Source organism: Peromyscus leucopus, chromosome 2, assembly GCF_004664715.2.
Source record: "Peromyscus leucopus breed LL Stock chromosome 2, UCI_PerLeu_2.1, whole genome shotgun sequence".
In the NCBI taxonomy this organism is placed as follows: Eukaryota; Metazoa; Chordata; class Mammalia; order Rodentia; family Cricetidae; genus Peromyscus; species Peromyscus leucopus.
Genome location: NC_051064.1, coordinates 63,207,274 through 63,231,795, shown reverse-complemented (window position 1 = coordinate 63,231,795; position 24,522 = coordinate 63,207,274). Strand labels below are relative to the sequence as shown.

Sequence of the window (24,522 nt, the reverse complement as noted above, 5' to 3'; positions counted from 1 at the left end):
AAAGGAAAAGCACCAATGTGTGTTATATTTCAGTGTTCAGAGAAAAACAAAAATTTGCTTCATTCAGTAATTAACACTCAACATTAGAACCTGGAAGAGTCAGCCTGAGGTCAGAGACATTGTGAGAATTATTCGTCTTTTACAGGGTACAGGGTTTTGTTTTTTCTCCTCTTATTCACTATCTCATTTTACCAAGATGTAACAATATGAGACCCATTGCAAACCAGGATGAGCTACTTCTGGTCATTAGTTATTAGTCTGTTATTTTTGAGCTACAACAACCAAATTTTTTTTTTTTTTTTTTTGTCTTAGTGCCACCACAGACTGCATTTACTAAGTGGGTTATTTTCTTATTCAAGGGTTTTTATTTTAAATATCCCCCATGAATTAAATGGTACATTAGTGATCCTGCTGACTAATTAGTAATTGACCAATCCAAACTGAAACTATCTTGTGAAACATGATTTTATTTGGATTCATTGTGTCTTGTCTAACGGGTTTGTTTCAAAGACCTGACAGTGTTGATTTATAGAGTATCAATTTTTTGAATTCAAATAGTGTTCCCTAACCATTTAAAAGTTCACAAATTTCAGTGTGTTGAATTTCCTTACTCAAAATCTTTTATCCAATGGTAATGAAAAGCTAAGTCTTAATAGTAAATATCTAAAATTAAAAGTATACATTTAAATGGGAAATATGATTGAAGTTTTCCACCCTGTTAGTGACTGAGATCTTATGGAAACCATAAGAATACGGAAGACCATGATGGGACCTACACATGATAAATATTCAATAATTGTCTGTGAGTTTATGAGTTATTATTGTCCCAGTAAACAAGTGGCATGGCCAAGATTGGATTGTATTGACCACTTCGGGTATTTAGCTACGGTAACGTACAAATTGTTCTTAAAGCTGCTGACTTTTTCCATGGGCACAATTGATATGTTCTCTCATCTGTTATCCATCACAATTAATGTCTTTCTTGGAGTATATCAGTTTATGTGCAAGAAGTATGTGATCTGATGGTAGTGAGAACAATCACTCGGTGTACAACATAAAACAAACAAAATGCCCGAATTCATTCAGCCCGTGATCATTTCCAAAGCTTTCCACAGCCTGAGGTATCTAGAAATGACACCGTTGCTGCTGGAAATGGGGAGACTATCTGGATACAATGTTTCAACACGTTTGCCAGGGCAGTTTCTCCCTATTTCCGTGATGCTGACGTGAGGGGTGGTGGAGGCAGAGAGGCTGCCAAGAAATTGCGTCTGACTGACTGGTTATGCGGTTCATCGCTTCTTTCAGTACATCCCAGAGAGAGAGCAAAGGCTACTGCGCCCAGTACAGAGGGGAGGTGTGCGGTACCGTTCTGGCCAAAGATGCGCTTGTCTTTTTCAACACCTCCTACTCGGACCCTGAGGAGGCCCAAGAGCTGCTGATCCACACGGCGTGGAGTGAACTGAAGGCGGTGAGCCCACTGTGCCGGCCCGCCGCCGAGGCTCTGCTCTGTCAGCACCTCTTCCAGGAGTGCGGCCCTGGAGCCGTACCTACTCCCATGCCCGTTTGCAGGTAAAACTTTGAAAACGAGGACGAAATTCCAGTCTTTGTCTGTATGCCAACAGTTTGCAAAAGAAGACACCGTTGTGTGCAGGAGGCCTAGCAAAATTTGCCATTCATCCGAAAGAAGCAATTGAAAGGACGAAATTTCTCCCATTTAAACCATTGACGGCAAACTATGATACTAGCACTCTGAACTTACAGAAAACATTAGAGTCTGGCTCAGTCAAAAGGTGTCTTGCACACCACAAAAAGAGCCCTGTGACACATCTGTGCATATGCACACACACGAACAAAATTCCCTCCTTGATAGGGACATAGGACACCTGTTACATTCTGCGTGTATATGTATGTGTGTATATGTGTGTGAGCGTGCATGCATGCACATTCATGTGCTTGCTACGTAAGCTTGGGCTGTACCCAAGCCCTTATGTATTTTAATTATTTTCCCTCTTAAATTACTTTCTCCTTTTATTATCAGCCCTAACAATCTTCATTTGGAATTACTCAGGTTTGTCTTGAGGCAATTTGTCCTAGTAAGCCTAAACAAAAATGAACTTCCAAATTCCAATTAGTCCAGCCAGCCTTTCTTCAGCTCAACAACTCATTACACAACCTATCCAAACATAACAGTGTCCCACTGGGTCATCCCTCTGGTGTCTCAGGTGGAAGCGGGGATACCCTCAGGGCAGAACTCTGCTTCTCAGGCAAGGGCTGCCAAGAAACCCAGAGTGCTCCTGTAAAATGGTAGTTGGAGCTGCTGCTGGATTCCAGCGAGCAGAGCAAGCAGAAGTTCAGAGTGTGTCCTTTCCCAAGCCCTGCCCATTAGGCCTGAGGTGATGGCCCATGCCCCTTAGTTTGTATGTTCTTTAAACTATCGACCTTGTTTCTGTATCTTTGTTTTTAATTTTTTTTTTTTTTTTTTTTTTTTTTTTTTTTTTTTTTTTTTTTTTTTTTTTTTTTTTTTGGTTTTTCGAGACAGGGTTTCTCTGTGTAGCTTTGCGCCTTTCCTGGAACTCGCTTTGGAGACCAGGCTGGCCTCGAACTCACAGAGATCCGCCTGCCTCTGCCTCCCGAGTGCTGGGATTAAAGGCGTGCGCCACCACCGCCCGGCCTTGTTTTTAATTTTTAAAGGTTTGTTGATTTTATTTTATGTGTAGGAATGTTTTTTCTGCATGCATGTGTGTTCACCATGCCTATTGGCTCCCCTGAAACTACAGTTACAGATGACTGAGCCAGCATATGGCTGCTGGGAACTGAACCTGGATCTTCTGCAATGGCAACAAGTGCTCTTAACCTCTGAGCTATCTCTTCAGCCTCTGTATCTTTATTTTTAATATGAACTTCAAGAGACGATATATCAGGGACTCTTATCTAATTTATTCCAAATTAAAAAAAAAAAAAAAACTAAACAAGATAGTATTACCTCTCACAGTACAGTACACCATATCCTATCATGTCTTGCATTATTTAAGTCAAGAAGAGCTATTTCAAAAATACTTTTGTAAGCAACGACACTACGATGTGATGATGCTTCAAGAATACAAAATTTAAGCCTCACAGCAAATTTCTCCTTAGTAATGATTCATCAAGTCTTGCTCCCCTTTCGACATTTCAGAGAGTACTGCTTGGCAGTAAAGGAGCTTTTCTGTGCAAAAGAATGGCTGGCAATGGAAGGAAAGACCCACCGAGGACTCTACAGCTCAGGGATGCACCTCCTCCCGGTGCCAGACTGCAGCAAGCTTCCCAGCATGCACCGGGACCCCATGGCCTGCACAAGACTGCCATATTTAGGTAACAAAGAATTCCCTCCGGACTTTGGAAGTTAAAGAAAATTTACTGTTTTGAGTAAAGTAAGGTGTGTACTTAAAGCTCCTAACATTTTCAGGCTTTCTAGGCCGTTCTAATGTTTTTCGCTTTGCCAGCTCCACACGCGTAACAGCAGAATCCTAATATTGCCCTGATTATAGAGGTTAGAATAAAGATGCATTTCATTTGTTTTCAAATAAATCAAAGGGCACTGTTAACTGCTGCTTGGATCTTGCTTTATTTCATAGGGGATTCTGTGAGTGTAACATTTTCTGGAATGTATGGGAAAATGGCTAAGAAACATCTCATAGTTTGTCAGCGGAATGGCGTAAAGGAATAAATAATCCTCTTTCTTAGCCAGCGATGCACATTTTTTAAGCATGCAGAAAACAAGCCACATGTTTGAAAACGCTGACCTCACAAAACAAAACCCGAGCCTCTGCATGGTGCTTTGTGAATTTCTTTTGTAAGGACGATGTTCCCCTAACAGCTAGTTTAATTTCAAAGATGCACTCTTCACATTCGAATGCTTTTCTGTCACTCATTTAAACACTGGCAGGGAAAGTCGCATTTCTTAGCGGTAGCTCAAGGGTCTAGGAGATAACTTAACGCTTACTTAAAACCAATTTTTATCCTTTCCCCCTCAGATTATAAAAAGGAAAACATAACAAGTAAGTAATTCCGTTTGTGCCTCTGCAATCTTCTGTGTCTGTCAGTGGATTTGTGCATGTCTATTTACATTACACTTCCCGTATCCAGAACAGAATGTACTGAGCGGCGTCAGCACCCACGCACAGTGGCTGGGCTCATCCCCTCCCTCAGCTTATAGCCGAGGAGAACGTGACAGTCAGTGAATGGAGCAAGTACTATCTCCTTCTTCAAGATGTTGGCCCGTTTTATGCGTCACATGTTTGCAAACTCAGCCAAGTTTAAAGGAAGGCTTTTAATTCTGCAGTGACAATTTTGTGTTATGTAATTAGTTTTGGATGGAAACAAATACTATTTTTTCTCTGTTGAGCTGTTTTGTGATCTTCATTTGTAATGAGTCTTTCTTTTTTTTTTTTTTTTTTTTGAGAATAGGTATGCTGGGTTTTTTTTTTTCTTTTTTCTTAATCTTCTTTTAGTCTGTAAATTTTTATACACAAATTCTATATTATAGAACCTCTTGTCATTTGGGCCAATGGGGAAAAATGAAAAGGAAATAAGTCATCTATAATCCTACTTCTCTGAATATTTTGCTTATCATTCGACTAGTAACAAAGAGAAAATTCTTAGTATGTCATTGGAATCTCGTTTTCTTGTTGTGTTTATTTATTAGTAATTCTTTGAGACTTTTCTACAACATATTCTGATCATGTTCACCCCTATACTCAACTCTTTACCAGATACACCTCCCTCCCCTACCCATCCAACTTTGTGTCCTTTAAAAATCAAACCTTCACAACCAATTTGTTCCATTGTTTTTTCTGAAGAATTAGAAAAGTTCTATCCTTCTGAAAAGGCGCTCAAATATAGTGGAGTTTTTGATGGTGATGGGGAACAAATGACCAACTCAATGCCAGACAAGCATTATGCATCTGAGCTGCAGCATCCTAACTACTGGATTTTTTTTTTTTTTTTTTTTTTTTTTTTTTTTTTGACATGGTCTCTTTAAGTAGCTCAGGCTGGCCTCAAGCTTTCTGGCTTCGATTCTTCTGAAATTGCAGATGTTGGCTCAGAGTGACTCTTCATCCATTCTACACATTGAGATCAACTGGAAAACTTTAGAAAGTATAGCTACCTGGGTTCCCCACATATACATTCTGGGGTATTTGGTGTGGAGTGCAGTCTAGGATTTGAGATTCCACTTAATTTTTTTTTTAACTTGACACATAAAATTGGACATATTTGAAGAGTATTGTGTGATGGTTTCATTTCCTGCCTTACGTTCAAATCCAGATAAGCCTGTCTCCTCATCTACCTATTTATCATTTCTTTGAGGTAAAAAGCCTCAAAATCCTTTCTCTTAACTTCTCTGTAATATAGAATACTGTCCTCTGACTGTGGAGTAGAGCAAGGATTGGTTTTCATTTGGTTGGTTGGTTTTTATTGCTGCTTGCAATGTCAAGCGAAATCATTTTAGGAGGGTCATCAGGAGGGCCAGCAAGACAGCTCAGAGGGTAAAGGCACTTGCTGCCAATCCTGGCGGTCAATCCGGGGACCCACGAAGGAGAAAGAAACTGCTGCAAGTTGAGACACTGAGCAGCACAAACTGGCTACACACACTAATTTCCTTGTCTTCAGAAAATGATTTTGTGAGATCTTGGATACACTGGAGAAAGTTAGCTCCAACTCCTGTAAAAGGATCATTTTCTCTGCACATAGGTGGGGTATGCCTGTCCTCTCTGAGTTAAAAGCAAGGAATCTTCTCTGCTGTCTTATAGAGGGTTAATTCTAGCAAGGAAAGTGTCCTGATTACACACACCAACTCGTGTTCTATGGAAATGCATTAAGCCCTCAAATGTTCCTCATTTTATGATTTCTTTTTTAAAAAAGATCTTATTATATTTATTTACTCTCTCTCTCTCTCTCTCTCTCTCTCTGTGTGTGTGTGTGTGTGTGCGCGCGCGCGCGCGCGCGCGCGCGCGCGTGTGTGTGCGCGTGTGTGTGCAGAGAGGACAACTTATGAGAGTCAGTTTCTACCACTGGGTCTTGGGAATCAAGCTCAGTTCATCAGTCTCGGTGATAAATGCCTTTACACATTGGGCCGTCTTGCTGGCCCTGCTCTATGGCTTCTTAGTAAATTCCAAATATCATTACTAGTTCACTTGAGGGGCAATTGAATTTTTTTTAAAACCCTTCTTTATATTTGCATTATTTTTTACTTGCTCAAACACGGGAACTAGAATTTCAGCAGTTTCTGGGTTTGTTTTATTTTAATGTCGTCTTTTGCTGAAGTGAAATATCTCCTTGAACACGCCATGACTTTGCCATATTTACATTACTGTGTGCTAAGCATAGTGTTTGTCCCTTCTGTGGGATTTCACTTCCAGGCACACTCAGCAGTGAGCCTGCCTTCTGTTTCAGACTTCTGGAGAAAAGAAATGCATTCTGGCTTACTCTGGTAATGGAGAGCTACATCTCTTCCATCCTCTCATCCCTCCAACTTCTCTCCCACCATCTATCACCTGAAGAGTGAATGGCTGTGCACCCCAATCCTGCCAAACTGATTAATGTGGTGGTACACAGTCTCTTGTAAGTTCCCCAACAGCCCTATGAAAGTAGGTGCCATGAGCACGCTCCATTCTCCATACTAGTCAATGTGAGAAACAGACCAACTGACTTTCAACCCCTTCCCCTCTGTGTAGTGTGGGGTTAAACCAGTATTCAAGCCCCAATCTGTCTGACTTTGGCTTCATCTTCAGAGTCTAATTTCTAAATAGAAAATGCTGATGCTTCTCTATTACCTTCTTTTTCAATTTCCCAGACCGACCTCACATGAAAAGTTTGCCTGGTTGTTCTAAAGGAGACATTGACGACTTTTCATGTTCATTATGAGAGACTGTTCTTGAGAAACTCCTCCCACTGACCAAAATATTCCTAATTCTAAATCATCCAGACAACCTGACAATCCTCTTATCAGCAGTTAGATAAATGTATTCTTTGCTTCTAAAATTCACTTTCCATAATAGTCGCTACTATTTTGGCCACCAATGAAGTATGTGTGTGTGAGGGGGGGAGGAGGGAGAGTTATGTAACGCACTAATATTTTAATCATTTAATCATTGAAGTGCTGATTGGGCCTGTCTTGTGAGGGATGAGAAAGCTAGAAAGTCACAGAAACGGAATTGGAAGTGATTTTAACAGTTCTTTCACACAAATTCTCCCACAGGGGGAGAATACCTTCGGCATTGTCTCTGCAGACATTCCCTTTCCTGACTCTAGTTCACTCCGTTAATTGGGAGAACATTTTGGCCATGTTGAACTAAACTTGGTCCTCTGGAGCTCCTAATAGCTGGTGTTTTTTCCATCCCTCTGCCTCACCCTCCATGGCACAGACTTTGAAAATACTTGGAGACACCTGCCCCATCTCCCTGTAGCTTCTTCCTCTTCCCATTAAACATCCCCAGTTTCCAGCTTCTCCTTTTGTGAGCTGAGCTCCAAAGTCCTCACCTTCATGTCTACCCTACGCTGGCATGGAGGATGGAGGATGATGAAACGTGCAGAACGGAATGCAGTAGACAGAACACGATCCGGTGAGATTTAGAATGCGGCCATTTCCTGTGATTAGGCTTGTTCTTTCATTCGTGTTGAGTCAGCTCTTGCTAATTGCCTAGCCATCTCTCTCTTGGGCTTGGCGGGAGGTGGCTCAAATGCAGAGTGCTTGTTGAGCAAGCGCGATGATGTAAGTTCAACGCCGGGAACCCGTGTAAAAGAGAACCGGGATGGCATACACCTGTAGCGCCAGAGCTGGAGAGGCAGAGGCAGGACAGTCCCTAGGACTCATTTTTTACTGACTTTTGGCTAGTTATGTTTCCACTTTTCTATGAAAGCCAGATCTAGCTTTTCCTTCACAGAAGTTCCTCCTTCTGCCCACCACCGAACCGTTACTCTCTAGTGAGACCCCCAGAATGCTTTTCTCTTGTTCTTTGCTTCCCTGGCATCAGGTGCTTCCTTGCAGAACGACTCTCTCTTGAGTCTTATTTAGAGAATTAGACGAAGTTCCCAGTCATGGCATCATTATCTATCTAGGTTAAAAACTATGTATTTTTTATTATTAGTCTTTATTCTTATCTTGAAGTCTCTCAGATTCAGTTGGTCTTGAGTGTGATGTTCTATATATACATCCTAAAAGGAGGTCTTGAGAGTTAATTCTTAAGGTGGTGAACATCACCTAAAAGTCTTCTTTTACCACAATAACTGAGGTGAAATAGCACAATAGGAAGATCTTGAGTGACATCACATTTCTCTAACCAGCCTGTAGATGAAATTGCATATTTTCTAGCTTGGAAAGCACATGGTTTAATGTGCCTGGCTATTTTTCTTGTAATTTTTTTTCCTGTCTGGAAAGAGGCTTTTATACTTTTCTCTTTATTGGTGGTGTGTGTAGTAGAAATCCTGCCCAATGGTGAGCGTCAAACATCTCTTTCTGGCTCCTTACTTAGGAGGTCCTGTTAGGAGCTTGAGATCAGGTCTGGTGGGGATGATGTCATAGAAGTCAGGGGTGCGGCTGAGACATCTTTCTGATGTACAGAGCTGACCAATTGGTGCATGCTTAAAGCCCTCCTGTGGTTTTTCTCCACTTGCTGCAAGGCAAAGGCCAAATAACTCCCCTTGGCACAGGAGACCTTCTTATGACAATCTTAGACCTTCTTATGATAATCTCTGCACTAACTGTAGAAGTTCCCATCTGCAACAACGAAACTGTCAGGTGCACGTGTATTTCTTCGTTGTCAAACCTTGTTTCTTCACTATCACTCCATTCAGCTCTCGGCAGCGCCCCCCACCCCAGCAGGAGTGTTGGTTTGGGGCCTATCAGGATGCAATAACAAAGCACACTAGAGGGAGCAGCTGATAAGCCACAGAAGTCTGCTGGGCGGTGGTGGCGCACGCCTTTAATCTCAGCACTCAGGAGGCAGAACCAGGCAAATCTCTGTGAGTTCAAGGCCAGCCTGGGCTACCAAGTGAGTCCCAGGAAAGGCGCAAAGCTACACAGAGAAACCCTGTCTCGAAAAACCAAAAAAAAAAAAAAAAAAAAAAAAGCCACAGAAGTCTGTTGCTCAGAGTTCTGGAAGTTGGCTGTCCAGGATTAAGGCACAGGTGTATTTGGTGCTAGATGAGGATCATACACATGGCTGCCATAGACATAGCTTCAGACATTGCTATCTTCTCACCATGACTCCACAAAGCAGATGGGAAGGGCTCTCAGACCCCTCTTATAAAGGCATAAGTCACATCTGGCTTTTCAGGAGGCAAATGCTCAGACTAGAGTAGCTTTCTACTGGTGTTGCCTCTTCATTATTTACATCTAATTTAACTTTACATTAGAAGGCCCGCCTAGACCTAACTGGTACTGCCCCTAATTGTTCACAAGTACTTGTTACTGTTCCCACAACGTCCTCTTGCGTTTTGTTGCTAATAATCTTAGCAATTGGTTTGTGCCTCCTTGGCAAGTAAGGCTACAACGCTCCTGTTTCCTAAGAATCATTAACAGTAATCAGTGTATGGATGAGCGAATACTTGGTGATCATAGGGAAAAGATAAAGATATAAAGTTTATTAAAGAAAAATTAAGGATAGAAAGGAAATACAATGGAAATCTGATTGGGTCATTTGGTCCCAGACAAGTGATTGGCACAGCTCTGGAGAAAACCAGAGCAACTTGTTCTTCTGAGCAACAATCAAAGAATCATAATAGAACTATCCAGAAAGGAAGAAATGTTTAAAACCACACAGAAGTACTACTGGTCAAACTATGCAAATTCTTGCATTTAAAAAAAAATCTTATAGAATGATCATGGATTTAAAAAACACCATTAAAATCTACTTTATAATAATTTAGTGTGTGTTTGTGTGTATGTGGGTGTGGATGGGTGAGTGGATGGTTTTTTTTTTGTGTGTGTGTGTGTGTGTATGCACATGTGTTTATGAGTAGATACACCTGTGTGCACATATGTGGAGACTAGACATTGGTTTCTTCATCACTATTCACCTTATTTTTTAAGACAAAGACTCTCAATGATCCAGGTGCTCACTCATTGGCTAGATGGGCCAGTCAGTAAGCTCTGGGACCGAGCTGTCTGTGCCCCTTCCCAGCACTGGGGTTACAAGTGCATGCCACCACATTTCACTTGGGTTCTGGAGATCCAAACTCCCTTCCTCATTCTTTTTTTTTTTGTTTTGTTTTTCGAGACAGGGTTTCTCTGTGTAGCTTTGCGCCTTTCCTGGAACTCACTTGGTAGCCCAGGCTGGCCTCGAACTCACAGAGATCCGCCTGGCTCTGCCTCCCGAGTGCTGGGGTTAAAGGCGTGCGCCACCACCGCCCGGCTCCCTTCCTCATTCTTATGTAGCAAAGGCTTTATCCACTGAACTGATTTTCTGATATTTTTTTGAGAAAAAAATTACTCATATATTTCCTGATTATGTCATATCAACTTTACAAATTATATTATATTATCTCACATGTTATATATAATATGAACAGCTCTTTAAAATCCATGCATAAATAGACATTAATCTGTATCTTTTACTAATGATTCCTTGCCGTATTTAGAATGAGGAGTTTAGCTGACTCTTTTAAGACTTCCTTTGGATTGAAAAAGCTGGGGGTGACTGTGGACCAGTGTTAGAACTGGGAGGCCTAAGCCCACCACTGCTGTGCCTTGATAAAGCACACTATCACCAATCCCATGCAGATGTTTACTGCTGTATTGAATGTTTTCCCGTCCCATATGCCTTCCTGAATCACAGCAGTGACCAAGCTTGACCTCTACAATCCAAAACCACTTGCTTAGTCACCGGTAGACAGGAGTGTTCACTATGCTCACTCCTAGACTAGAACTCATACATCAACACCCCTTATAACCTACACTTTCACGAATGCTGTGTTTCAAATGGCCTCTTGTGTTAAAGGTTTTCTTTTGTTCAGCTGGCAGTAGTGAGCTGTGCCCACTTCAAACTAAGAAGGCAGACGCAGACACTTCTTATAACCATCACTTGAAAAAATGTCCTTTTCCAGTGTTGTTGGCTCCTGTTGAAATATAGTTTTCTTTTGTGTTTTTGATATTTTTATATGAATATCTTCCTGCTTGTGAAACCTGTATTCTCTTACTGTATTGGGATCAGTCAGCAATTGCTCACTTAGGCGCTTCTAAATCTCTGTCAGATAACTGGCGTGGCTTTCTCTTTCATGCTGATATTGCTGGGTTGCACCCTAGCACAGTAGCTTCCTTAATGGGTTAAAAGTGTGTCCTCTAGATGGGACATATTGTGATAACTCGAATTTTACCTCTTCCAAGTCTCAAAGAGTATGTTTGACATTACACAATGTTTTTTTTAAGGGAATTTCTTGGTTACTTATGGTTCTACTCCTGTACATTTTTTATTCATATTTGGTAACTACTGTATTCCTATCATTTTTCTCTGTGATTGCATAATTATGTTCTATGTTGTTTTCATTGATCTTTGAGTCTGTCGAGATAACCCTTCTTAATTGCTACATCTGTGGCTTTCTTGTCTTTTTCCAATTAAAATCCCACTCGTCAAACCATGTTCTAAATATTTAAACAACTGGGACCTTGACTCATCTCTGTCATTGTGGTGTGTGTAGTCTCACTGAGTGGCTTCTGCTTGCATATGGGCATCGCTGTGTCCCGTTTCCCTTTGTTCTCAAGAGTTACTGTTGCTCGTCTAAAGTCTCACATTCCAGTCACTCTCTTCCTCGTGTGAAACAGGAAAAGATAAAACCGTGAGTTTATCAATGAATACAACTTTAGCCAGATTTCATACATGCCATTAAGACTTTTGTTTTCTGACCTATGCCAATGGTTACTTCTAACTTTTAAACCAAAAAAAGTTACAGATCTTTCTTTTTCTTAGTAGTCCTGTTGCATTTTATGTAATCTCTCGCTATATGCATTTTGGGTGAGAGAACAGAGCTCTATAATTTATGCTTTTGAAATTTATTGAGGTTTATCTTTGTGGCCTAACATCAGCCACGTCTGTCAGTCTTTCCCAGATATTTGTTTGTTTGCTTGTTTGTTTTTTAAGGATGTATTTATGTATTATGTATACAGTGTTCTGCCTGCATGTATGCCTGCAAGCCAGAAGAGGGCACCAGATCTCATTACAGATGGTTGTGAGCCACCATGTGGGTGCTGGGAATTGAACTCAGGACCTCTGCAAGAGCAGCCAATGCTCTTAACCTCTGAGCCATCTCTCCAGCCCGTTCCCCAGATATTTGAAGAAATGATCTTCTCTTTTTAGGCTACAAAGTTGATTCTTAGCTGTCAAGACTGTTTTTGGTTATGCATAAAACATTGTTTCCGTGTTTTTTTGTTTCTGTTTTTGTCTTTACTCACTCTACAAAGAAGGTTTCAAGGTATTCATAATAAGGTTGTTTATCTATGTCCACCATGGACTTGCAAGCTGCATGCAGAGCAACACAGGTGTAGCATCTGCTGGTTTCCAGCACAAATGCAGATTTGACTTGTTTTTTTAATCCCGTTGGCATTTTTACATGGGAGTTTAATGAGAATTCAAGTTTTAGACGAATTGACTTCTGCTCCTTTATGTTCCAGTGGTTTCATTTTTCATCTTTTCCCATTACTTTTTATTATTTGCAAATCCACTACACACACACACACACACACACACACACACACACACACACACCTCTCTCTCTCTCTCTCTCTCTCTCTCTCTCTCTCTCACACACACACACACACACACACACACACACACACACACCACAAAGACACAAGCTCAGCTCAGATGTTCCCACCTTCAGTCTCATTATGTGAAAATATTTTTAGTGCATAATTTAGTGCATATTTTGAGTGCTGTCAATCACAGATAGGACATAAGGAACCTAAGCCTGGGATTTGTATTTCTTTCAGAAAAGCATATTTCTCCACTGAGTGTCCTCTTCCTTGCAAATGGACCTTATTGGATTCTTAATACTGGACTTTATAGACAGATAACCAAGGAGATCCTGATACACCATCATATTCTTAATGCTGTGGTAGTGAGTGCATCAGCTCAAAAAATGATTCTTAAAGTTTCCAAAATAAGCAAAACGAATGATTGTTCCCTTGCAGCATTCCCACCAATCACGTCCTCCAAGCCAAGTGTGGACATTCCAAACCTGCCTTCCTCCACCTCGTCCTTCGCCGTCTCTCCCGCATACTCCATGACGGTCATCATCTCCATCATGTCCAGCTTTGCCCTCTTTGCTCTTCTTACCATCGCGACTCTTTACTGCTGCCGAAGAAGGAAAGAGTGGAAAAATAAGAAAAGGTGAGATTCGAGTTGAAGCCCATCACGTAAAGTCATGCCTTGAAACCACACACTCAACTCTGGAATTGGGGGTTAGAAGAGGAGTGAGGAGTGTCTGCCACACCACCCTTGCCTTACTAACATCCATGCCCTGGCTTTAAAATCAGACACCCCTACCTTGAGCTTTAAAAAGGTCCCATGTACCAAAGTCAGTTTTAACAACAGAAAGAACTTAATCATTCGGCTGAAAATGGCTACTCCTGTATCCTGCCTTCTCCCACCACTGCTGCTGATATGGATGGTGATAAAAGGTGCCTCTTGACTGGAGACCAAGCCACATACTTCATTGTTCTCAAGCCCAAGAGTCCTCAGCTAACTCAGTATTATATACTCTATGTATTTCTAACTGTCTTGAAGGATCTAGGTCAAAGGCCATTGTTGATCTCACCTCTCTCACCTGCAGAGAGTCAACAGCGGTGACCCTCACCACACTGCCTTCCGAGCTCCTACTGGACAGACTCCATCCCAACCCCATGTACCAGAGGATGCCGCTCCTTCTGAATCCCAAGTTGCTCAGCCTGGAGTATCCCAGGAATAACATTGAGTATGTCAGAGACATCGGAGAGGGAGCATTTGGAAGGGTCTTTCAAGCAAGGTAAAATCAACCATGAGGGGAAGGGAGGAGTCTCTGTTGAAAAATTACAGCATCATTAGACTGATCTACTCTGTCTAAAATTGTTATCAAGTTACTTAATTCTTTATATCATTTGTTTGTATTGAATGCTATTTTTGAAGGTTTTTTAATTTTTTAATTTACATGGGTTGGTGTTTTGCCTGCATGTATGTATGTGCATCATGTGGGTGCAGTGCCCTCAGAGACCAGAGGAGGATGTTGGATGCCCTGGAACTGGAGTTACAGATGGGTGTGAGCCACTGTGTGGGTCCTCAAAGCAGTCAGTGTTCTGAGCCATCTCTACTACCACATGCTTTATTGTGATTCTTACTATCCCTCCCAGTCTTTACTGGGAAATAGTATACCTAGAAAGAATGTAGTTTGCTGCATTTAAATTCGTAATTTATAGGAAATTTAATATATATTAATTATATATTATATAAATTTAAAATCAATAAGCAGTTTACAAGAAGTTGCTAGTAATTCAATCATATTTCCTTTCTAGAAAATTATTTCCTATACATTTTAGCCATAATTTCTTCCGTTGTTTTGGTAATAATCCCTATTTACTTCCTTTTCTTCTTTCTACTGTCATTCTCTGCTTCATTTAAAGTTCCCTTTGAATTACTGTTTCAAAACTCAGAATCTGACTTCTGTAGACGTTAAATAGACATTCAGAGAGTAACAAAACAGAAAGGGAAAATGTAAATATTCAAAAATCAGTGAGTTCAGGAAAGGGTTGTATATTATAGTCAATCATAGCCCATTTCTTGACTTGGTGTGAAATGGAATAAAATACCCACGCTGTGTGGACGCAGCTCCACAGACACATAGCTGGGCAACAGGATGTAGAGTTGGATTTAGTCACCAGTTGTCAGTCTTGTCCTTAAGCAGGCATAGCCCTGCTTCCATTTAAAGTAGCTTTGATATCGAGGTTTCATTTAAAGTGAAAAGTCTTACAAACTTACTGTGAGATTTGGCAAGAAGCAACTTTAGACTGTATGGGGAACATAAAAGCAGTCAGTCGTGACTCCACCCTCAAGGAATTTAGATTCAGGCTAATCAGTAGGGGATCACAAAGGACATGTTAAGTCTGTGTGTGTGTGTGTGTGTGTGTGTGTGTGTGTGTGTGTCCTCTAGTTGTTAAATAATATATTTAACATGTATGTTAAATTTTATATATTAACATAATTTATTTAAATAATCTATGTTGAAAATAACTAATGAATTTCCTAATTGGCATAATGAAGTTTAAGCCTGACTTACTTTCATCTTCCTTCGGTTTGGGCTCCAGAAAAGGCTGCGTAAGCATGGTGGGGGGACTCTATAAATCTGAGTAAATATAATCATGGGGATAAACATTCCTGCCTTGGGTTTATCTCTCAGGGCTCCTGGCTTACTGCCTTACGAACCTTTCACTATGGTGGCCGTGAAGATGCTTAAGGAGGAGGCCTCTGCGGACATGCAAGCAGACTTTCAGAGGGAGGCAGCCCTCATGGCCGAGTTTGACAACCCCAACATCGTGAAGCTCTTAGGTATGAAAATATGACTGAAGGAAAACTGTTCCTCAGCAAGGAGGCTTTCTGAGCTTTCCTTCCTTGGTATCTCACTTATTTAGTCTGCTGTCTTTCTCGCCAATCAGTGGGACCTGGCTCTCTCCTCCTTCCCTAGTTCGGCCTCTTCCCCTCCTTTCTGACGTTCCTTCTACCCCAGCTCTCAGGACGCTGTGCCTCACAGATACCTTTAACCCCATCACTTCCGACTGTCTCATCCCTGCTGTCTCTTCTCTGGTTAGAAAGTTTTCAAGTGTCTCCACATAAAATAAATTCCCTTGACACTAATTCACCATCACAGAATTTATTAAGGCCGAAAAGTATGTATAGCTCATTTGCCCATTTCACTTTTTCCTTAAACTAGAACATCATGATTTAAATCGTATTTTGTTCATTGTTGTGCCCCCATTTCATCATAAATTTAACAAGTATTCACTGAATAGTTTAAATACTTACTTAGAAATAAATAAACCTTTAACATTATCTGGCCTTGTGCAGCTTACATTCTTTTTGGGAGACAGCAGAAGTAAACATGTGTAAATGTGGCTTATATGCTTCTGATTTGTTTTAAAACTCCAAGTAAAGGGAAACTTTTTGGAACATGAGCTTTGAAGACATCAGTGTGCAGGTGATATTTGTGTACGGACTTAGCCGAGATAAGAGAATGGCAGTGTGGATAGATTGGAGAATGAGCCGCTCCTGCACAGGTCTCATGGCGAGCTTGGCTAGTGCTTAAAGAACACCAGACAGGGCTGGGAAGAGGGTGTGCTGTAAATAGTGTCCACTGTGCCAACATGAAGGCCTGCGTTTGGATTCCCTGAACCCACAGAAAGGCTGGGTATGGTGACACATGCCTGTGAATCCCAACACTAGGGAAGTAGAGAGGGGAGGATCCCTGGGACTTGAAGGCAGCTCACCTAGAGGGATTGGCAAGTGTAGTGATATATTATGTACCCTAATAAACTTGCCTGGGGATCAGAGGACAGAGCCAGCCACTAGATTAGACATAGAGGCCAGGCAGTGGTGGCACACATTCTTAATCCTACCACTCGGGAGACAGAGAGCCATCTGGACCTCTGTGAGTTCAAGGCCACACTGGAAACAGAGCCAGGCAGTGGTGGCACACACCTTTAATCTCAGTACTGGGAAGCACACATGCCTTTAATTCCAGAAAGTGACATGGCTGGGCAGGGAAAGGTATATACAGTGTGAGGAAGTAGAAACTAAGACAGTTCAGCTGAGACCCTTTTGGATGAGGACTCGGAAACTTTCAGTCTGAGGAAACAGCATTGGCTGAGGAGTTGACGAGGTGAGGTTGGCTGTGGCTTGTTCTGTTTCTCTGATCTTTCAGCTTTCACCCCAGTATCTGGCTCTGGTTTTTTATATTAAAAGACTACCTAAGATTCGAGCAACAGGCGAGCTCCAGGATCAGTGAGAGACTCTGTCTCGGGAAAATAAGGTCAGCAGCAATTAAGGAAGACACTTGACATTGGTGTCTATATGCCATACACATCCATGTGCACACATCCTACCCACATGTACCCTTACACACAAACAGAAACATGTGTACATACACACAGAGAGAGAATAGAGAATAATAAGGTGATGGGGAGGGTTTGAGAGAGTTGTGTAAGACTAGATTCCATAGTAAATGCAGTGGGGTAGTTGGAAGATCCTGCAAGACCTTCACACAAAGAACTAAAGAATACTGAGACTGGAGAAATAGTCTTCCTTAGGAAAGAGCTCACCAACTCTTATCTAATACCAGATGTTCGGCCCTGACAATATACATACAAGTAACATTATACAGATAAGACAGACCAGGTTGTATTTAGGAATATATATAAATATATAAATATATATATTCATATGCATGTAATAACAATTAATGAAAAGAGGCCATAAATTTGAAATGAATATATTTGAAAGTAAGAAGAGGGAAATGATGTAATTACAGTATGATCTCAAAAATTAAAGAAAAACCCCTGACTTTTACTGTAAGTAAAATGGGAATCACATGGAAAGTCTGAGCCGAGCAGTGCCAAGACATGGCATGATGTGATTCACATTTTCCCCCAGAAGGCCTCTGTCTGGTTTGTTGAGTGGAGTTGCAGAGGAGGCAGTGAAAACATGGAGACAGTGAATGGGGTCTTTCAGTATGCAAAAAAAAAAAGAAGATGTGGCACAGGGTCAGGGAGATGTGGTGGGGTAATGAGAAGGTGTAGTCGGAGGGTTTCTCTGGTCCCACCAGACCCCTGAAGTCCCATGGCCCACTTATAAAATAATCACTCAGAAGCTTATATTAATTATAACTACTCTGCCATTAGCTCAGACTTATTACTGACTAGCTCTTACACTTAAATTAACCCACAATTCTTATTTATGTTTAGCCACGTGGCTTGGTACCTTTTCTCAGTTCTGCCTTGTCATCTTGCTTCCTCTGGCGTCTCCTGACTCAGCCCTTCCTCTTCCAAGAATTCTCCTTGTCTGCTTATCCCACCTATACTTCCCGCCTGGCTACTGGCCAATCAGTATTTTATTTATCAACCAACCAGAGCAACGCACATTCACAGCATACAGAACGACATTCCACAGCAAGAAGAGATGGGGGTCTGTGTGCAATTCGAAGGCAGAACCAAATAATTCCTAGAGAGAGCGAATGTGAATTGTGCAACAAGGAAGGGAGCTGAGGAGAAGACCGCATGCTTTGTTTAGGTTTTGCTGAACTCTGGAGTGAGGATAGCAATGGGACATTCAAGTGTGGTGAGCTAGAACCATGCGCAAGAGCTGAGAATACATGTGGAAAGCCAGATCCCTCCTACTGCGTTGGTCTAAACTTCCTGCTCAACACTGATCAGGCTCAGAAAACATAGCAATAGAGCTATAGTGAGGTACTCAGAAGAGAAAGATGGCATTTTTTGCTTTTTAAATTTTGTATAACTTGAAAGCCTTTGACAATGATCCACAATGAGAACCGAACTGAGACACTTTTTTGTTGTTGTTGCAAACTAATTTGAACTATTCCTTAAAGTCTGGCTGTATTCATATGTGTGTCTGCAATTTTACAGCATTCTCTGTTCCTGGGGTTGATTCTGACTCAAGCCAGGTACAACACACTGACCCATGGTTACTGGGAAATGTGTTTCTTCATCACCAATAAGAGTTTCTTACCCAACAAGAACTAAGATTCACACTGCCTATAATAATTGGAGGTAGAAGAAGGATCAAGATTTCAAAGTCACAGTTGGCTCAAAGTGGATCTGAGGACAGCCACAAGACTATGTAACACACATGTGCGCGTGCTTGTGACAGCGCACTGTGACAGCGCACGCGTGCGTGCGCGCGTACACAAACACACACAATTTTTTTTCTTGAGAGGCATATGTTATCTTGAGCTTCCTAATGTAAGAATTCTTTTTTTTTGTGTGTGAACAGAAAGAAGTCTTTATTGATAAATAAATTATGATTAAACATTGTGACAGTTAGGGAATAAAAAAAGCTCAGAGTTGCCCTCTCCTCAATCCTGCCCCCCTAGCTACCAGCCTCGGCCTTCTTGCTAGGCACCTTGAATGAGGTCTTGGGGGGTAACCCAGGCCTTTTGGAGTTCTCGGGGGTCTTTGTTCTCCTGACCCTGTGTGTGGGTTGTGCTTTGCACCCCATGTCCTGGGGAGGAGCAGGTGCTTTGGTCTTGTGTACCATCCTAGCCCCCTGAACAGCTGTTTCAGTGTGGGCCGTGGCTGCCATCTTCCTTTTGGCAAGGGAAGCACCACTATTCTGGACCTTGCTGGCCGAGGGCTCTGATTTCTCACACACATCTTTGGTTTTCCTATAGGCCTCTGCTTCTTGCCTGCTCCCACTGCGTCTGACCTTCTGGCCTATCTGGTTGGCAGTGGGAGGGACCCGTGTGGCTTTGTCTGGTTTTAGGGGGGTCTTTCTGACCTCTCCCAGTTTTGCCTTGCTGGGTTTCTTAGGTGCCTTCTCCAAGGTGGCTGCTGGGTAGGAACAAGCCTTCGTCTTCGGTCCTGGTTTTAGAACCACGTTTTCTGTCTTGGTATTGCCAGCATGGTCTGTCTTCAGCTCCGTAGCTTTCTTGGGACCTGTCTTCTTGGCATCTGTGGCTCCCCTTCGGGCTATTGAGGAACAGGTTCTCTTTTTCTTGGACTTGGGAACTAGTTTGAAACTGCCAGTGGCACCCTTGGCCTTGGAGTTGGCCGGCCTGGTGAGGAGGCCTCGGCGCATGCCAGTGTCCAGGGCCTGCTTCAACAGGTACTTGAAGCGGGCGACATCCACCGTGGGGTACTTATGTAGGATGTAGAGCTTGATGGCTACAACGGACGTGCCCTGGCGCTTCTCCCTGGCCTGCAGAGCCTCCAGCACCATGCGGAGCATTGTCGGTTTCCGTCGGCCTACTAGGACTCTCCTGGGGTTTGGACCTGGTTTGTGAGTCTCGTGGAGCTCAGGTGACCCAGAAGGTGATGTGTCCCTAGAGGGAGAGGAGGAGAAAGAAGAACTGGAGACACTTCCTGGAGCCATGGCACAGGCAGCGGTCTTGGTGGCTGGAGAGACAGCCGTGGTGCTGGGAACCAAACTCTTATATTTTTGGTTGTGAGCCTAGCTTTAACGGCTGAGCCATCTCTCCAGCCCAAGAATTCTTTCAAAACCAATTTAACTAGCATAACCACAGAAAAGCCACCTGATGATACATGTAAATGATTGTTGACAAGGACCCAAAGAAGATCGTGTAGGAGGGACAGTGAAATGTGACTGACATTTGATTTCCTCTTTAATGTATACACTGTCAGCTAAAATCCTTTGAATTACAAAAGTAACTAGAAAAGGCCCTATTCCTTATTTCTCTTCTTTCTCTCAAACTGAAACTTCTACTCTTTCCCTGAAAAACATAACAAATCTGACAATCTGTTTTTGTTGTGATGTGAAATTATGCCCATCAGATTTAATGGTACAAGCTCAGACATTTATTTCTCATGTATAGTAAGATGTTGAGGGTTTTCCAATGTCTTCCTGACACCGTGTGTAAAACTCTGTGTGTATGAACATTACTTTCTTTATAGAATGCAGATCAAATGATAAAAATTTCAAACTCCTTTACTACAGCCACCTAAAGAGTTCCTCCTAGAATTTTGGATTATTTTCATGTTCTTCCTAATTGTGGTAGATGTTTCTTGTTCTCATTCTTCAGAGAACTAAACAGAATGATTATATCACACATTCTCAGCAAACACCCATTCCTGAACCCACTTACCGTATGTTACCTTGTACTGCTCTCCAGATACCTGGTCAGTCTGAGGGATTTAAAGAAACAGGACATAGTCTCTCCATTCCAAGAGATGAAATGTTTGGGAAACATCTCTAAAATAATGAATGTGTACGAAGTAAGGTGGTAGGTACTATGCATGAAGATAACAGAGGGAAAATGTAAGAATCAAGGGGTCAGGAACTGAGACACCCTAGAAAGAGAAGAAATACATCAAAATTTACCAGGTAACAGGAGATGTTTAAGAAAAGAAGTGGGGGATCACACTGTGACTCCTGCTGTCCCTAAAAAGTGGGACCCCACTTTTCTGGTCTGGTCCTTTGATTTTGGAGTACTCTTTCCTTGTGGAAAGACTCAGCCTAACAAAGATATTATTTTGATTGCAGGCGTATGTGCAGTAGGAAAGCCCATGTGCCTGCTCTTTGAATACATGGCCTACGGTGACCTCAATGAGTTCCTCCGAAGCATGTCCCCTCACACCATGTGCAGCCTCAGCCGCAGCGACCTGTCCACGAAGGCTCGGATGTCCAGTCCCGGTCCTCCACCCCTGTCCTGTGCGGAACAGCTCTGCATTGCCAGGCAAGTGGCAGCCGGCATGGCCTACCTGTCGGAGCGCAAGTTTGTCCACCGGGACTTAGCCACCAGGAACTGCCTGGTGGGGGAGAACATGGTGGTGAAGATTGCAGACTTTGGCCTCTCCAGGAACATCTACTCCGCCGATTACTACAAAGCTAATGAAAATGACGCCATCCCCATCCGTTGGATGCCACCCGAGTCCATCTTCTACAACCGCTACACCACGGAGTCGGATGTGTGGGCCTATGGTGTGGTCCTCTGGGAGATCTTCTCCTACGGCCTGCAGCCCTACTATGGCAATGGCCCATGAGGAGGTCATTTACTATGTGAGAGATGGCAACATCCTCGCCTGCCCTGAGAACTGCCCCTTGGAACTGTACAACCTCATGCGCCTGTGTTGGAGCAAGCTGCCATCCGACAGACCCAGCTTCTGCAGTATCCACCGGATCCTGCAGCGCATGTGCGAGAGAGCAGAGGGAACGGTGGGAGTCTAGAGTTGACTGTGCTCAAACAACACCCAGTAGGCTCTTTTCAGACTGTGAGCTGGAGGATTCCTACGGCAGAGGTCGGGTAGGAACGGACAGGAAAGAGTTTAATGTAGACATCATGAACCAGCTGCTTGTTTGCCACAAGAAACAGATCGTGAAAAACCCGCGGTGTAGAAGAGTCTCGTTGAAATAGGAGGTTGGAGACACGAGCTAGGCGAAGAAGGATGATTGCAGGTAGCTCTTTTCTCTCGCAGGGCAGTTCCTAATACATACTGTATAATGAGATTACCTCTGGTTCTGTTCCTGTATCACCCACCCCCACCCCCAGAGGGAGACTGCTGTGCTCGGTTGAATCCAAAGCTGATGTGCAGCTTCGTTTTTTTTGTTTTTTTATTTTTCAGCTTCATTTTTGATGGAAGACATCCTGTCCATTGCAAAAACAGCGTGTCTCTGTGTACATTTAGGGGAGGACAGAAATCTAAAGACAAGAACCGTTCTTTCATCACTCAAGACACACGATAGGTCCTTTCTGTGGCTTACTTTTTCTTGCCTTGAGTGTGTAGTCACGCATTTGCATTCTAGAGTTGCGCATTTATTTTACAGATGGGTGGAAAACCCACAAGCTCTTTGCTGACCGCACTTCCCGGCTTCTTTTCTGTCTGACCTCCACCAGAAGCCCTTCCTTGGTGTTCACTCATCACAGAGGTGATTCGCCTCATTCCTCCTGGTTCTCTAGAAAAAAAGAAATTTCATAACTTACCAGTCTATCCTTTTTTGAGAACTATATTGGCACATTTTCCTTGAAATAACATAGACAGATAACATTTTACATCTCTGTCAAGTATGATCCCCTTCTTTTCTATGTGCTCTTGAATTTGCCATACAGTAATTATGTTGCCACTGGCCACTAAATATTGTAAAGCATGAGGCATTATATCAGATACCACGAAATGCTTTGTGGTTCCAAGCTATTTCACAAGAAATGTTTTTTGTGCATTCTGGCATATTATCTTTTAGAAGGCATTTTGATTGATTGGTTCTATGATTAGTAGAGCTTTGCTTCATAACTTCTGCACAGTGGATCAAACCATCTTGTTACTTACTATGATTTTTTTTTAACTTCCTGGACTCGGGTCCTCCAGTGCCTAAGGTCTCTCAGTGGAGACCTACAGAAGTACATAAGGACATGTGAAGGTGATTTGTCATCTGTGTGAGGTTTCAAAGCCTACACTACATGCCTTGCTATTGTTTTCCTATGTGTCTTCAATGACTAGAAGGAAAGCCTATTTTAGTATTATCAATTTAAACCGATCTAAACATCCAATAGGATGGCATGTTTGTCTCAGCATGAGTTTTAATTGCACTTTTGAGCTAAAACCACTAAGTTATTTCACTGGTAGCTGGTTAGAATGTGGTGTTGTGAAGGAACAGGGGTCCAGTACAGCAATTTAAAAAAAAGGGAGACATGCTACCAGCTGCAGGATGATATCAACAAGTCTATGTAAATGTCCAGGCACCAAACACAGCAAAAGTACCAGGTCATTTTGCACATGGTGCCAAAACATGTTTTCTGGAATTAGGATAGAGCAGAAAAAGAAAACTTTCCATCACTTCATAGTTTACTATGAATCTATTACATGTCATTATTATTCTAAAAACTAATGTAATTTTTGAATAATATCAATTTTATGGGTATCTCATAAGTCAATCTTAGACTTTTGAACATGTGACATTCTCCTAATTTTCATCATCACAAACAGTATTGTGATCACCTCCATTTTTACACATCCCTAAATATCTCTATGCAAAACACACGGCATGCACTATACTATAACTTTTGCTATGGGGCCTGAAGAGATGGCTCAGCAGTTAAGAGTGCATACTGCTCTCACAAGGACTGGAGTTCAGTTCTCAGCATCCACCTTGCAACTACCTGTAATTCCAGGTCCCAGGGGTTCCAAGGCCTCTGGCCTCTGAGGGCACCTGAACTCATGTGCACATACATACACACAGATACCCACAAAACACATAATAAAAATAATAATAAAAATAAAACTTTCATTGTGCATTGTTATGGTCTCTAGAAATGTTATTATAGCTGCATTGTACAAGATAACTCATAACACTAAGCACTTGCTATGATAGAAAATTAATACTCTTTTATCAATTTTGTGTGTGAGGGTGCATGAGCGTGTACACACGTGAGTGTGGGGGTGTACAATGTCACAGTCACATGGAGAGATCAGAGGACAACTTCTCTAGTGCTGGTCATCTTCTGCCTTGTTTGAAATAAGTTCTCTTGCTGTTTGACACTGGCCTGAGAGCTCCTGGGGATTCTCCTGTCTCCACCTCCATCATGCTATAGAAGCTTGGAGGTTACAGCAGAGGTTCCTACATCTGGATTGATGTGGGTTCTGGAGACCTGAACTCCAGTCCATCCTTGTGTGGCAAGGAGTTTACCCAATCGATGCTCTCTTTTTAAATAAAAAAGAGAATGGCATTTGAATTTTAAACTCTGGGGAAATTGAACTGGTCATGGCAGAACAGCTTCAATTCTAGCACTTGGGAGCCTGAGTCATAAAGGTCACAAATTCCAGGCCAGCTTTGACTACATAGT

The 24,522-nt window shown here is 42.2% G+C and overlaps 2 protein-coding genes across 2 annotated transcripts in view; one reads left to right on the top strand and one right to left on the bottom strand.

Annotated features, from left to right (window-relative positions):
- The window catches only part of Musk (muscle associated receptor tyrosine kinase), a 95,684-nt gene extending 72,321 nt beyond the window's left edge, over nucleotides 1-23,363 (top strand). Inside the window, 8 exon segments of the mRNA XM_037202632.1 lie at nucleotides 1,306-1,569; nucleotides 3,176-3,351; nucleotides 4,014-4,037; nucleotides 13,163-13,361; nucleotides 13,804-13,995; nucleotides 15,400-15,548; nucleotides 21,228-21,715; nucleotides 21,717-23,363. Of these exon segments, the coding sequence (XP_037058527.1) occupies nucleotides 1,306-1,569; nucleotides 3,176-3,351; nucleotides 4,014-4,037; nucleotides 13,163-13,361; nucleotides 13,804-13,995; nucleotides 15,400-15,548; nucleotides 21,228-21,715; nucleotides 21,717-21,911 (1,687 nt within the window). The 3' untranslated portion in view covers nucleotides 21,912-23,363.
- Nucleotides 19,098-20,684, bottom strand: LOC114683464 (histone H1.8-like). Its single transcript, XM_028857784.2, has one exon. The coding sequence runs from the start codon at nucleotides 20,097-20,099 to the stop codon at nucleotides 19,098-19,100; it is 1,002 nt and encodes a 333-aa protein (XP_028713617.1). The 5' UTR covers nucleotides 20,100-20,684.
- Nucleotides 23,364-24,522: the final 1,159 nt, after the last annotated feature.

Bases quoted from the DNA above. Each gene is read 5' to 3' on its own strand.
- LOC114683464 (XM_028857784.2), bottom strand. From the start codon at position 20,099: ATGGCTCCAGGAAGTGTCTCCAGTTCTTCTTTCTCCTCCTCTCCCTCT.